This window comes from Ammospiza nelsoni, chromosome 1 (assembly GCF_027579445.1).
Source record: "Ammospiza nelsoni isolate bAmmNel1 chromosome 1, bAmmNel1.pri, whole genome shotgun sequence".
In the NCBI taxonomy this organism is placed as follows: domain Eukaryota; kingdom Metazoa; phylum Chordata; class Aves; order Passeriformes; family Passerellidae; genus Ammospiza; species Ammospiza nelsoni.
The window spans coordinates 117,113,671-117,129,747 of record NC_080633.1 but is presented as its reverse complement, the minus strand read 5'-3'; the positions used below and the strand labels follow the sequence as shown (position 1 = coordinate 117,129,747).

At 42.7% G+C, this 16,077-nt stretch overlaps 1 protein-coding gene across 1 annotated transcript in view; it reads right to left on the bottom strand.

Moving 5' to 3' along the window:
- Positions 1 to 12,052: 12,052 nt before the first annotated feature.
- Positions 12,053 to 16,077, bottom strand: part of RAB2A (RAB2A, member RAS oncogene family) — a 42,613-nt gene continuing 38,588 nt past the window's right edge. The window contains exons 7-8 of the mRNA XM_059466896.1: positions 15,367 to 15,435; positions 12,053 to 13,248 (exon numbers count right to left, since the gene is read on the bottom strand). Of these exons, the coding sequence (XP_059322879.1) occupies positions 13,153 to 13,248; positions 15,367 to 15,435 (165 nt within the window). The 3' untranslated portion in view covers positions 12,053 to 13,152. The remainder of the gene's footprint in view (positions 13,249 to 15,366; positions 15,436 to 16,077) is intronic.

The following is a 16,077-nucleotide window of genomic DNA, read 5'->3' as shown; positions in this document are numbered from 1 at the left end:
GCTTTCTCTCCCCATTCTGTACTTTATTTTTCAGCACCATGAAACCAAGGACATTGTGGCAGTTGGGAACTCACTGGCACTCAGTGGAGTCATCTTTACATTGTTCTTGATGACTTACATATGCCACCTATTGATAAATCCTAAGAGAGCATTTTGCAGGAGCACTGCATCGTCCACTGCAATTTTGTTAGTGATGCTCTACAAACTCCCTATAAGCCTCTACCCTGACTTCTCCACAAAATCGATGATTTATTTTTCCCATATGAAGTTCGTTTTGATTTCTGCACTGATCATCTACAGTGGTTACTGTCCTCCTATCTTGGTGCAATTGAGACATTTCCCAAACACACTCTGCATTACACCAGTTCAGTTTATTCTTTGTCTTTTTGTACACTGGCTTTATCATGGGACTATCCTGGTGCCTTGCAGCAGAGTAATTTGTGACATCTCTCCTGTCTCTTTCCTTCTCTGTCTTGTCCTTTCTCTCTCTGGAATGGCATGCATGGAAAATTTGGTTTCAGAAGGATATAGGGACATAAATAAAGTCACTGTATGTTTATATAGGGAAAAAAGTACAATAAATTGCTCCTTCTGCTATTTCAGACCCAGCTCTGAGAAATCAGTCTCATACACGGTGAAGCTGATAAAACAGTCTCATACATAGTTAAGTATAAAGTTTATGGAAATGTTTTTCTGTTGCAGAGTAGCAAAGGTGCCAGCTGTGGTCTTCCTTCCACAGACACAAAACAGTTTAAGGGACGAAAATTTAAATATGAATCAACACTTAGTTATGGAAACAGCACAATTTGGAGGAAAAGCAGAATGCACTCACACTTATTATTAATTATTGTGGGCATAGGGACATTTAAAAATTGTGAGATGCATTCAGCAAGTGTGTAAGGACTTAAACTTGCTTGTACGATCTCCACAGTTCCTCCCAGTCCAGGCAAACATGTATCCTTTGTGGAGCACTTCACTGCAAGAAAAGAAACAACTGATTGGCTACACAGAGTTTGATCACAGAACCAAAGAATAGTTTGTGTCAGAAGGGACCTCTAAGAGCCACCCTGCAGTGTCCAGGGACATCTTCAACTCAGTCAGGTTGCTCCATGCCCAATCCAACCTGACCTTGAAAGTTTCCAGGGATGGGCATCGACCACCTCTAGGCAACCTGTGCCAGTACTTTACCACCTTCATTGTAGAAAAGAACCTTCTAATCAGTGAAGTATTTAATAGATTACACCATTAATTGAACCTTTAAAGAAAAGGTACTCTGGCAATACCAACTCACAAGTAAAAGAATACCTCACTTCATAGGAGACTTGTAAGGTCTGATTCCACGAGGTGCTGCATACTCATCACTCATGCTGACATGATTTGAAAGCAGAGGTGTTCTCTGATGTGCCAAACTTGAAGAAATAAAGCTGGAGCTACAAGTCAGTGTTTAAAGCACCATTCTGCATATTTTCTGTTTCTGTTTTGCCTAAATATCTAAAATTAGTTTTATCCTTCAAGAGGAACACCTTGGCTCTGAAGCACTGAGGGAACTCCCCTGAAAGCTGGCCAGAAACTCACCTCTCCTGTGCACTGGTTTGTTTATACTTTGGGCATGACAGGCAACTTACACAATCATTGTATATGCTGGTACACTCTGATGCACAGAACAGAACCTTGTTTCAGTTAAGGCAGGAAGATCTCGTGTCTTCGTCCCGTGGTGGCCGAGAAGGGAACGGGTTTGAGGCACATCTGTGATGCCACAGGTCCCACTCCAGAGGCTGCCCACTCTGGCAGTGCTGCACAGAACAGCACAGCTCAGCAGCAATGGGCCAATTGTTTTCTCTCTTAAAAAACACAAGTCAGAACACGCCGAATATTCCGCACTGAGCGCACAGATTGTATCACGGCTTCCAAGGCAGCAGGTTTTCACCTGGAGCTTGTCTATAACTTAACAGAAAAGCTGTAAAGTAGTTGCTAAAAGATAAAGATAACAGATGCAGTGCTGGCACGAACATTCATCTTTGGTGCAGCAGGTTACTAACATGACTTTTGAGTCAGAACACTGCACATGCTCTCAGGCTTTTTTATTCAATAAGTAACATACCACACACCATGTCCACCTTGCAATCTGTTAGGAAATAAGAAACGTTGACATGGTAGCTAAAAAATCCCAAATGTGATGGCAGTCATGTTGATGCCAACTTCTTGGAAACCAAGTTTCATGATGCATAAAAGCTGCTTGCTTTCCTCAGAGGTAGGCTTAGCTTTTTGAGTTGTATTTGCTGTTGTAGAACCACCAGAAGTTGACACAGTGCATTGTATACAACAAAACCCCCTAGAACATTAACAAATCAACGTAAGTGAAGGCAGACACTCTTAATATCTCAGTCAAGGGAGTACACCTCTCTTAGTTTTGTACCTTAGTCTGAATGGCAGGCAGTTCTCAAGGCTTGGATGAAAGGGAAGGCAGCAGGATGAAGGGAGGAGCAGGAAAAGGCCCACTTCCACCTGGAGTCGCTTTTTATAAGCCTCCCTGCTACTAAACAGGCAGCCCCAGTGCTTACAATGATTCTCCCACGGGAATCTTGCTGCAAAGGCCCAAATACACAGTTTATTCTTGATCCAGAAAAAAAACCAAAAGGAGAGCCTTCAGAGAAATAAGGAGAAGGATCATCAGTTCAATATGCTGGAAAGACCTTTCTTTGTCACTACCCTCCACAGAGATTTAAGGATAGCAAGACATAGATTCCCAAATAGAAGGAGCAACAGCAGTTATTGTAATAAAAGGATCAGTGTACCCAGGCCTAGGATTTTTTCAAGCAGAAAATATTATTAGAAATTCTCCAGAGCCAAAGACAGCAGCACATTGAACACTCTGCAGTCTTAGGTCTTCTGTGCATGTTTATAAAAAAGCACAACGGTATTGGAAGGGTTATCATCAAAGCCAGTAAGTCCTTCAACCCTCCTACCAATCCCTAGAAACAATCTTCTGAAAAACAGAGATACCACCACACATGCACACACACAACTGAAAAAAATTATAGGCAATGCATGGTTTTAAACCCTCCCTGTTCTTTCCCCTGGCCTAAATGCCATAAAATCCCAGTAGCTTAAACTACTCTGAGAATTTTAAACCTATCATTCACCACAAATCGTAAGTTTCATTACGCATTTTTCACCCCCTTTAAAAATGAAAACCCAGATCCAGCTTTCAGCAGAAGTGAGACTATTGCTTCACCACGATTAGATATAAGCAAGGGGAAACAAACCAGGCATTGCTGGGGCCTGACGCTGTCAGCATTCGTTCCGTACATGGCACTGTGCTGGGCACCTCTCTGCTCCGGCGCACATGGGAGTTTTTGCGAGATCATGGCCTTGTTTTAGTATAACACAATCAAGATAATTTTTACAAGGTCAGAAAGTTGGAATAAGAACAAACAAAATCCAGGCCAGTTGTGTCTGGAATCAATTAGGCTTATGTGCTTTTCAGATGCTGCCTGTCTCTCTATTAAATAGTATTTCAATGTATACTTTCTATTAGTATGTACGTAAAAACATGCATTGCATAAAATATGTTTCTCCATTTAGTTAAACCCACGTAAACTAGGGATGTCAAAAAGGAAGACGTGTTCATCTGTGAGTGCTGAAATTGTTCTTTTGGCATTTACAGTTTAGTTATCTGCCTCCCAATGACAAACTGCTCAGAAGGGCCAAATGTCCAGGTGTGTCTGTGGTGTACTCTTACCTGTCCAAAAAGCAAATTAAAACTGAAGCATTCAATCAGGTGAATATCAGCTATGCCCACCGTCAACTTTTAAGCCTTTTGTTGAGTTGTAAGATTTAGAGGAAAAAACCCCAAATTGTTTTGCCTTTGCACAATAAAATTTGCTGTCTAATCATCACATTCAGTACTGAATCATCCACTGGACACTACAATTAAGGAAAAGTTGACTTTGTAAGGAATTTCCATTTTCTCTACATGAAGCCAGTCTAACTTATACTAAAATGAAAGCCAGTGCCTGTACAGAAGGAATGCACAGGGGCACACAATCCAGAGAGATTTGTGCTGCATTTGCAAGTAAAACAGGTGACGGGAAAAATATTGATTTGTTGCTCATGTTGTGAAAAAAATTCACAGACATAAAAATTCTATTGTCAAACCACTTAAAGATCAAAATATTTACTTTCATTGCTTCTTTTCTCACCTTCATTTTGCTAAATACGAAAATAAAGTGAAAGAATTTGCTCTTTCTCCACTCCAGTAACTTCTAAACATAAAAGTTGGAATTATTTTGGATAGCACTATAAATAATAATATGCAGTGAAAGAAGCCAAACCCATCAGTTTTCCTATTATTTTTCCAAGCAGAACAGTTTTGCGCTGTGCTTACAGTTATTAACGGGGCTCGGAGCCGGCTCGGTACCACCACTTGCGGCTCATCGCCGCTCCGGCCGGAGCTGGGTCAGAGGAGGAGCCCGGGGCCGGGCTCCAGGCAGATCCTGCCGGGCCAGGGAGGCGCGGCAGGCCGGGCTGCCCTTGGAGTGACACAGAAACCCATTGCCTGGTCGCAGGGAATGATTTTCCTCCTGCAGTCACCCCTCCCACGCTTCCGTGCAGCCGCACAATGGTGCGGCTCCACACGCGGGCGGCGAGGGGAGGACGCGGCCGCCTGCAAGGGCGGAGGTCGAGCGGGCAAGCGCATCCCGGAGGGAAGCCCCGGCCGGGCTGGAGGAGCGGCCTGGCTTCCGCACGGCCATTGTTCTTTCCGGGAACGGGACGCCGCGGATCCCGCGTCCCTGTCCGCCGGGCGGGGCGCGCTCCCGGCTCCTCTGCGCGCTCCCGCTCCGGGAGGGCTTCGCTCCTTCGAAAGGTCCCGCTGCTTTGCGGCTCTGAGCCCGGGCCACGGCGGGGCAGGAGCACCGTGCCCCCTCCCTCCCGGGGGACTCTGCTCACCCCGCCCCTCTCGCCGCCGTTCCGTGTCCCCGGGGACGGGCAGGGAGCCCCGGGACACCGCCTCAGGACCGCGGCCGGGATGGGGAGGGGTCCGGGGGCGCGCCCCCTCTCAGGGCTGCCTCGCAGGGAAGATCGAGCCGGGCGCTCGCCGGGGCGATGCGGGAGCCCGGCAGGGATGGCGGAACCGACCCCGCTGCCACCGCCGCCCTCTCTCTGCGCCCCCTCCCCCAGCGGGTCGGAGTTGCCGTGGCGACGGATGAACACCATCCCCCGGGACGGGGCGCCACGGGCACGGCGCGCTCCTCTCCCGCCTCTCACGGGGAACCCCGTCCCGCCCCCGCGCTGCGACGTCAGCTCGGAGCGGCTCTGCTGCCCCGGCGGCGCCGCCCGCCGCCATCGGTCACCGCCAGCGGTCACCGCCCGGCACCCGCACGGGCCCTGTGCCCACACCCTCGGGGCCGCGCTCCGTGGGACCGCCGTGTGCGGCGCCCGCCGCCGCCTCCGCGCCCCCCGCGCAGGCAAAGCTGCACCCGTTTAAGCTAAGCCCCCTGTAGACGTATTTATTTCGGTTTAATAGGTGTTTATGATATGTGAGGCCGGACCTGTTCCTAATCAATCCGAGCTTAATCAAAATAACGCAGATTTATACCGGCCCCGGTGCCAACCGAGCAGGTGCTGCCTCGCACCTGTGGCTAAGCCGGCGGTGCGGCGGCGGGGAGCGACAGCTCCCTGTGCCCGGGGCAGCTGGGCCGGCGGAGGGCGATGGCTCTGCCCGGCCAGCGCTGCTTTGCCCTCCCTCACTCCCTCTCTCCCTTCCCGGCCGGACCGACCGACAGCTGCCGCGATGGTCAGGGCCAAAGCCCGCGAAGCTCAACGGCCGTCCCCGGCAGGACGGAGAAAGAGGAAGTTACGGCACAGGGATGTCGGGGCAGGCTTTTCTCATTCTCCGTCCTGGCCCACGCTAGGAGCACATGGTCGTGGTAACAAGCCTCAGCGCTGGGAGGAGGAATTACCTCATGGAACTGCAAGCACTTTCCAAGTAAAGGTGGAGTCTGGAGCAAACAGGAGATCCAGCTGATAGTGGTTGATAAGCCTAGGGAGTATCGCGTTGCTGCTTTGCTTACCTCAGAGACGCCTCAGTCCTTGTGGAGCAGGAAGAGGAGACTCCAACTCACTGGCTCCCGGCACCCAGATAACGAGCCGTCTCCTCCTTCCTGCAGCAAGCAAGCCGATGTCTTGGCTCACAGAGCAGCAGTTTCAGTCGAGGCTTCTCCTCTCATGGATCCTCTTTTCGACTGGTTGAGCAACAACGCCACAACTTCAGAATTTCAGAGCTCATTGAAGGAAAGCTGCTTTTCAACTTGCATAGCAATTGAATTAAACTGGAAAGCCAGGATGAAATGAAGTTACACACACCTTCAAAACAAAGCCCAAACCAAACAAAACCCCACCATTCAGATGGTGCTTGGCCAAAAAAATGACTAACAGGGAACTGCATTTTTCTTCTGTGATCCTACTGAAGCCTTCTACTACTGGTGGATGATCCAGGAGTTGGGATTTAGCAGTTAAATAGGTGGGTCCATGACCAACTATGTCTCTAAATTTACACAGTGACATTGTTAAAAGCAATCATCACTTCATCCAAAGTAGATGAAAGTGTATTGTTTTAACGGTGATAGTTAAAACAGGTCTTCCAGAAGAATAGGGAACTGTAAGTATGCTACTCTTTCTTGAATCATTTCCTTTAAACAGACACCCAAACTCCAAGAAGGGGAAAAAAAGGTAGAAGTAGTAACAAAAAGGAAGAGAAGTAAACTGGAAAGAAAATAGAATTGGACTTGGACAGGAACCCAGGGAAAAGCCAAAGCACTTAATTTACGATGCACAGTGGTCAGTCCTGCACACGAGGATGCCTCTTTCTCTGGAGTTATGATGGCTTTTTAGAAAAACTTCCCAGGCAGAATTACAAAATTGCACACGAGTTCACAAACTTAATTTCTGCTTCATAGCAGTAACTATGGGAGATGCCACAAGTGCTCTTGTTTCTGTGTGGGAATGTTTTACTTCTGAGATGAAAGCTGAACAACACTGGGCAAGGAGGAACAGCAGAGCCCATCCACTGATTTTTGTGCACCACTGATGGCTGACAGACCTTCATCAGTGACCAGTTGGCTTACGTCAGTCAGTCACCTTTTGCCTAGAAGTGGCTGAATTGACTCTCAAGGGCACCAGACACAGGAATTCTTTTGTGTTCTGATACTCTCTGTCTTAAGTACTTTAGACATGACACTAACCAGCAACCCAAGGTCTAGTCATCCTCATAAATTAAAATGGACTAAAAAAGCCCATAAGGACAATCTGTTTCTAACTACATTCAAGGCAAAGCTTTGCTGCATTTGTATACAACAATCAAAGAGAGGTGTTGTACTTTGATTCAGGGTTTTTTTTTGAGCCAACTGCCAACAAGTAAATTTGCCCATCTCCTCTGCTGCTGTCTCTGTACCCACCCCTTCTCCTAAAAACCACTCATTCACACATGTCCTACAAATTCTGGACACTGCCTCAGCTCCAGTCTCAGTGCTGTTAAATGTGCACCTCTCAACAATGTCCATATTTACAAGTTCCTCCCTCACAGCTGGTCAGTCCTTGTGCAGCAGCACTGGCCCAGGTGTGGGTGTCAGTGCTCAGGTGCTGGGCAATGCCTCAATCTGACAGCCTTCCCTGCCTCATCTGGACAGACAGCAAGCAACCCCATGGACTCCTGTCTTCCCAAGTATCCTTGCTATTTAACTGGTTTTTAAGTCACATTCTTTCAGATATTTCCTGTGTCTGAAAATGTTTTCCCATGCCATAATCAGAACATGCAGTGTTTACTTGACTGCTTTAACAATGTTAAATTGACAACTGTTAGCACAGTACACTGATCTCTTTTGAGCTCTCCTCACACCATAAGATTTTCCTCCCTCCTAGTATTTTATGCCTAAATCTAGGAAAAGTAATGGAACTGGGCTTCACTTGAGAAAGGCTAATTAGATCCTGCTGTAATTTACAGCAAATGTACCATAGACCCAACCATCAACAAGAGTCTGCCCAATATAAACATTTATATCTCTGACTCTTTAATGAAGGAATTCTAAAAATCATAACTATGCTGGGGGGGAGGGGGTGGGGAGGAACTCCAACAAACATACTGATGCATCAATTCATCTACATTCATGCTGCATGGACAATTTTACAAGAACTGTGATTTGGGAGAGGAGTACAAATGGATGTGCAGACTTCTAAATAAACTTTGAAGTAGGTTTTTCCTATACCTTATTTCACCTCTACGTCACAGAGCCATGGGATGTTGCAGTTAAATCCCATGTCTAAATATCAGATGTGTTCCAGTTTATATGTCAAGTCAAATGCCTATTACCACAACAGAGATTTGCAACCAAACACAAGTTTTTAAAATTTATTTTTAACTGAACACTACACCTGATGGCACAGAATTAATTTCTTTACTCAGCACTCTCATAACAGTGTGCTTTTTCAGGCTGGGGTATAACTGACTGTGGAGCACACTGGGTTTGCCTTCTCCACCTTGGACTGCCTGCGGTAAGATTGCTACAGCAACAATCTCTTTCCTCAAGCCAATGCTAAAGCAGCAACACTTTCCCCCCCCCCTCCAGCTGCTAAGCAAAGAATAAACTTTTAGCTTTGCCCCTCCTTTATTGGAAGGGGAATAGGGTAATATGCTGTAATTGGTTTTCCATGTTTGCCAAGAGTCTGTTTCCTCTTATCATCCACAATATTTAACATAAGTCTTGTAATAGTTCCAAAAATAATAAAATCTGTCCCAAGAATAAAAATGATAGATCCACAACATGCTGCTTTTTTTGTCATGGTCTTGGTTTCGTAACATTCTGTTAGTAGTTTTTATTGCCTAATGTTGTGGTTTCTTTCATACGCGGCAGACCCAGTAAAGACATTTCATCAGCTACTTACACAGCAGCAGCCTGGATTATTTACAAATGGAGATTTCAGTAATGTATTACAATAAATCACCACTGCATACTGTTGAAGTTACATTGCAGCAATGTGGCAGAGGAGAACCCAGAGATTCTAGGGGGAGGAACATTAATGATACACAAATCATACATATGATCTCAGCAAACAAATTTATTAAGATATCCAAATAAAACCTGTTAGTCTTCCTCTGTCTCCTCTATCTCCTCCCATGCAATAGTGGAAGAGGACTAGGCAAATTATATCCCCCCACACATGCAAACCAGTACACACAGTAGGTGTAACAAGTAACAGAGCCTGTGCAATACTTCCTTCATGCTTTTATATCATGCAGCCAGATAGCACACATATCCCTCTCTCCCTCTGCCCCACCCTTCCACCCCTAAAACAAATGCCCCATACTGGGCAAATTCCTGTAAGTGTGGGAGTTACGGATGTGGAGCAAGTAAAGACAGAGCAGCATTTTCCTCACAGGATTTAGTGTGAACAACACAATATGAAAACAGAAAAGACAAAAAGGAGATAATATACAGGAGAAAATGATTTAGAACAAAAAAAAACCCCAAACCAAACAAATCAGCCAAAAAACCCAAGATGAAAGTTGTAGGACACTCAGTAGTATTAAAAGAGCAGTCTCTTAAATCCCTACCTCAGGCCTCAGCATTTACAAAAGCAACACCCTGCTAGTAACATCTAAGAGAAAAATACAGCCACATTGGGGTACCCTCTTTAAGAAAGACCACTTAAAAAAATTCCTCCAATGCAAAATTGTCTTCTGATATTTCTAAGTTACTTTAGTACACTTTTTAAAAATTCTGATTCAGTTTATCTGTATTTTTGAGCCTGAAAAGAAGTTTCAATTTTTTCCCAAGAACAGATTTAGTGCTCTAGCACAGTTACAGGTAAATTCTTCAGGCAGAAAAAACTTGTCCCGTTTAAATGTGCATCATTTAGTGCGTGCCCCTCTAACCCACACACCACATAAATATTGCAGCTAAAGGCTCTTCAAAGTCCACCACAAGAAACTAAGTGTCACAAAGGGCGTAACACAGCAGAAAGGATACAACTCTGGAGCAGGGGATGGAGCTCACTGTTTGCTGGGGCTCCAGACACTTGCTGCTTTAGCTTATCAGCAAGTGTTTTGGCAGTTGTTTTACCTTAACTCACTGCTGAGGCTGATCTGCACAAGAGTAAATCAGAATGACTGAAGCCAAGAGAGACACACAGGGCTAAGATTGAGGGGAACTTGTTAATCTTTCCTCAATTACTGCCAAAATTCCTGAAGAATTTCATTTTTAGTAGAAATGGGAGAGACAAGTTTATAGTCACGCTTGGAGGGCTTATCACCCCAATCTTTTTTTTTTTTTTAAATTTTAAATTGACTATTCTTTCTACCACATTCTAAACTGTGATTAAGGGAAAAATTGCACCTTGGTATTATTTCTTTGGTATCAACAGTTTCACATTACATGTAACAGGTGAACAAGTTGCTGGGAAACAATTACATGTTTTGGTTCTTTGGTTGTGAAAATGTAACCAACAAAAGCAACTGGAATTCAACATGGAATCTCAGCAAGTTTTCAGTCGCTCATGTACAAGTAAAGCTGAAACCTGTGAAAGAATCATGTTTAAGCAAATGTTTTAGAAGTAAACCCTCCTGCTAAGTTCTGTGCTATAAAATTTTCAAATTCTAATTGGATACAATGGCATCAGGACTTCTCAAAAAGAATATCTACAAAAATACAGAGATTTCTGTAGCAACAAAAGGTTTACATGTGCATAAAGTTTGTGACAAAAAGCCAGCCAGAATGCATGGAAATTTCAGTTTTGTTCTAGCTACTCTTTGAAAGTACCACAGTCTTAACATAATGTACAGTCTAAGACTGGCATGTGAGCCAGGACCAAACCAGCAGGATCAGCAACTGATTGCAGACATGACTTTAGTTAGCCACAGCATATTCCCTCTGCCCCTCTCACCCCCAAAAAGCAGCACTGGCGTTTCTTCACTATAGTAGCCCTGGATTCCTGGGCAATTCTATACCTCTTCCATGTTTTCAGAAAATGAGACTGTCAGAAGCTTCCAGTTTTTCAAATCATCACCGCTAAAACAGCATGAACTTCTGTTCTTCTCAGGGCAGGGCTCAAATCTCCCCCCGGCTCCCTTAATGGACAGTTTTTACAGCTAACATTATTCCCCTTTGGAATGAAGCTCAGGCTGCTATGTAAGAGTACATTTTTCTCTCATCTCAAACAACTGAATTCTACAACATTGCCAAGTGAAAAAAAACTTCAAGTAGTTAATCCAAACTAATAGTCATGTTCATTCACTCCTTCTTGTAAACAGCTAGTTAGGACATGCCAGTTTTCCTGTGTCATGCGTGCAGTTCAGTCCTATGGTTTTACTGTCATGCAACGCATTTTCAAACTTAACCGAAACAGTAAGTGTGCTCCATAAATGCAAACTCTGTGAAATAAACAGTTAAAAGTTGAAAGTACGTAAATGGAGTAACCTCTTAATAACTTAAAAGCTGAAAATAATTATATTACATTGCTGAAAATGTTACTAAGTGTGTAAAAAAGAAGGGAGTCAGCAACTAATATAAATCCACACTGGTTCCCCCTTCCCCGAGATACCAATAAAAGGTTCCACACCATTTTTTCAAATTTTATTTAATCTCAGAACCACTGCTATGTTACACCCATCAGGCTGAAATTTATTCATTCTGAATGTTCAAGTTCTGACAATCAGAATGGGTGACATGAGGATCCCTTACCTCCAGTGTTGTGTTGCAGTCAATATTGGTCCAGTAAGACAGAAGTTTTGCAGTCATTGCCTGCCCCCACCCCTTTATTTCCCCCAATACATGAAGCATGGCCTACCATTAGCATCACCCTTTTGTCTGCAATTATTTAAATAGGATGAGATGGAAACTCAGTTGTTTGCACATTTGTATGAAAAGTCACATGAACATTCTGTATTTTAACAAATAAACACTTAAACACAGGATTTTGTTTTGTCCTGTTGCAACCCTTTCATTTAAGGAAAAATATGCCCCTCCCCCCAGCCATCACCATAATAAGTAACAAAACATTTGTAGTTTTGATTTTCAGTAAGATTTCCAAACTGGCAGATTTTATTTTCACACCCTCTTCACAATAGACAAGATGCTTACCATATATTTAGGATTACAAGTCGTCACTAAAAGAAAACTTTACACGACCACTATACATTTAGGTTGAAAAACTGTCCTTGCATGAAAAATATACCTAGAAATCAAGTGGTAAACAAGGAAAAAACCATTGAGAAGATTAATGTTTTTAAAATGTGCCATTTTAAATTTATCAACTCCTCCTCTACTTTTCATCCATACTTTGTTTTCACCTACAGTATTTGTTAAGGCAAACAGCTAATCCATTTCTGAAGAGGTGTTGTGGAAATTGTGGATAAATAGCAAACATTTGGCATTAAAATAGATAGCACGTATGTAGCCTCTAGTAATATACATTAAGCATCTCTCTTGGACTTCAGGATAATGACAGGGGAGCATGAACATGCTAACAATGTCAAAAAGGCTTAAAATTTAGCATCCAAGCAGTTCCTATTAATGCTTTTGTAGTTTTCAAGCTCTAAGTAGTATAGATTTTATGCAAATGCATTAAAGAATTCTAGCTTGGCAAGTACACCCAAGCAGGTTATTAAACTATATATACAGAAAGTGATAAATACAGAATTAAAAGAGTCCTTCTGCTTCTCTTCATAGCCTTGAAAATTGACAAAAAACTTGAGGACAGCTCTACAATATTAAACATTAGGTAACCTCAGGAGCTGGGAAACCTAACTACACAAACTGATTAAAATACTCAGATGACTTTGTAGTGTTTAATACAATTCAGTTCGTAGTCAAGGGCACAAGACAACAACATTTAACAAAAATAATCACATCAATTGACCTAGAAATCAAATGTAAATAGATATGAATACAATCTCCAAAATCTGTCTTTAAGTGAACATTAACCATTTATTCAAAGTTATACAAGAATTTGAAGGATAAAGTCTTCTGCAACAGGAAACCAACTTACAAGTTTCATGTCTCAGTTGAATTGAAGTGGAGGCGAGCGGGGCAGGGGGAGGGAAGGGTGAACAAACAAGTAAGTAGGCCTCATCCAGGCAGCTAGAAAGTAAAAACAGGCTCAACAGCAGCCTCCTCCAGCTTGTTGTCCTCCCTGATTGCCTGCAAGTGTTGCATTGGTGGCAGCATGTTGAGGGCCAATTTTTATGCCATTTGCCTGAAATGAAGTTTAATACACAGTGTAAATATTTTAGAATATACTTTAAAAGCTACTTTTTCTATTTAGAAGATCATATAACAAGTTCTCCTAATGTATGCAATAAATACATCAAAGTTTGTAATTTTTCCTAGCATGTTCTTAGCAATTAAATATTATTTAAAGTAAGATGCCTTCCTTCTCATTTGAATTTTATCTCCATGTTACACTCTGTAGCTTAAACTCCTATAAAAAAAAACACAGAGCAAGAATTGTATTTGAATACTACTTGGCATACATATAGCTTAAAAACACACAACATTTGCTAAGAATGTATAACCTCTCCCCTCTTGCCAAAATCTCCACCAGTTTAATAGTTTAATATAAAACTTTTCCTCTCTAGACAGCATTTCTTTCTGTGTTGAATCAGCTGTAGAGGCTAAGGGCATACGAGTGTTCTGTGTCATCAATAATTTCTGTGATCCCAAAAGACATGGCTACTTGCCAAGAACCCACACACAGCGTAGCTCTTTCATTCATCAAAATCACACTTATATCTTAACCCTCACTCCCTCAAGTGGATTTTACCTAAAAATACACCACTTTGAGAAAAGTAATACAGTAGCTTCAGAAATTAAGCTCTTAAGGAAACTTTGCGTCACAGCAAATCTCAGATTTATAGTGCTTGGCAGTTGTTCTGCAGCAGTGGTAGCCTTCGGGTTTCTGGCACTCGCTTAGTATTGACAGCAGCTGATGTGGTTTCTTTTCGCTCTTTGACTCCCCTTTAATAAAAAGCATGCCCTATGGCTCATTGGTTTTGCCCCCTCTGGGCTGATAGCAACTTCTTGAGGAATCAAGAAGCCAGACTTGGCATAAAGCCAAATAAGTAGCACGGACTGTTGGCTCTTGACAGCATATTGCAATCAAAGCTCGGTAAGGCACAGTAAAGCAGTCAGCTACTATATGAAACTCGACAGATACAACAAGCATGCTTTTTCAGACACTCTTCTCTCCAATTTATATTGCACCACCAACTGCATTTTCTTCAGGAAAGATGTGAAAGATGATCTTAAATTTTTCATCACTGAACTGAATTTAAGAAGTGCTTCACCAACATGCATACACACTTTTCAGTCAGAATTAGTTTAGAGGATTACTATTCATATCTTATTTAGCTATAAGTTTCCTGATGCATTACTTTGCATACTGCTGAAGTTTCTGATTTTTTCCTCTTTCAACAGTCTGAATTCTCTCATGTTGAAATATATTGAGCGAAAAAAGATGAAACTACCTAATTTGAGTCCTGCCAATTCCCTCCCTACTCTGAACAATCCTGCAAGGATGGTAATGTCTAAGAGAAGCATCTGACAGTCTGGAGATAGCTTTCCACAGAGCACAAACAGAGCAGAGTGGTGGCACAGATTTTCACATGTGGTTTCACTAAGCACCTCAGCAACAATGTTCAGGGACATGCAGGATAAAAAACCCAACCTGATCTCCCGAAAAGACTGATCACCTCACATTGTCAAATTTTTATGAGACTGTTAACAGAGAGCTTACATAATACTAGTGTTAGGAAGCAAGATTTTCAACAGCACAGTCATTTCAAAATTCAAGACACATTATACATCTTTCTAGCTCTTGTTCCCCTTTCTCCATCTCTCCACCCCTATCCCAAACAAGCAAAGGCACAGGCCCTAATCTCTAATTTCACTAATGTGCATAAGCAAAATGGCTAATCTTTTACTCCCTACAGTATCCAGCCACCTAAACCAGGAACATTTCAAAAGTCTTTTATGTAACTCTCAAAGCAATCCCTCCCCTACACTGGACAGCTCATGGAGTGCATCTGGCATATCAACATGGTCCTCCATTTACATAGTGGAAAATTATCTTTGAAAACAGATGACACCATATGGAGAAGTGGATGAAAGTGGATTTTCCTCTCTTTTGGGGATTTATATTATTTTGTGATGCTTCATGGATGGATAGGGTCACTTATTTTAATCCATTTTTATCACAATGGCAGACAACTCTACAGCCAAATGGAACAGACAAATCTTTTACTGTCCAGCTTTCTAGGGGAGGTGAATTCTGTGCTTTAAAAAAGCAGAAAGTGTACAGAGTACTAAAAGTTACCTCATTATTAATGTCAAAAACTCCTTCCTGGATTTTCTCGTAGATCTCCTTTGCAGTGTTAATAAATGCCTAAAACAGAGAAAGAAGACCACAGACACAATGAGTGCGATATCCTTCAGTGTAGGATGCACTAACTGGAATTCAATCTCATGTGCAGTTGCTTCAGTGAGACTTTCCTTCCTGACCTCTGCAGGAACAGGTATGACAACAGCATCCCATAACCCACCCTGAAGCAGCAATGGATCACACGCTGTTTACAAAAACAGTGGCATTTTCATAACATCTGTATTCCACAATCTGTTGTCCAGTAATTACAGGGAAAAAGTGGTTTTTAAGATATATAAATTACTTTTAAATTATTTATTTCTGACCCTTATGGATAGATTGTGTGGCAGATGGTTTCCTCTACCCTTAATATCTCTGTAATAGGCCACTCTAGATTAGAGTGCTTAGCAACATAAAACCACAGGGTACTTACAATGATGATGTAAGGATGCTGTCTGCTGGCTGAAACCTTACGCTATCATTTAATATTCACCTAATTTTAAGAACGTATTCTCTTTAATTAATCTTGCACACAATGGGTAACAGACATCTTAATAGTAGAAAGGAGGAGCCCCAGGTTTTGTAATGACTTCTAAAAATCTATTGTTTTAATTCAGAGAAAACACTTTGACACTCAGATCTGAACAAGTGACTGATATAGATGTT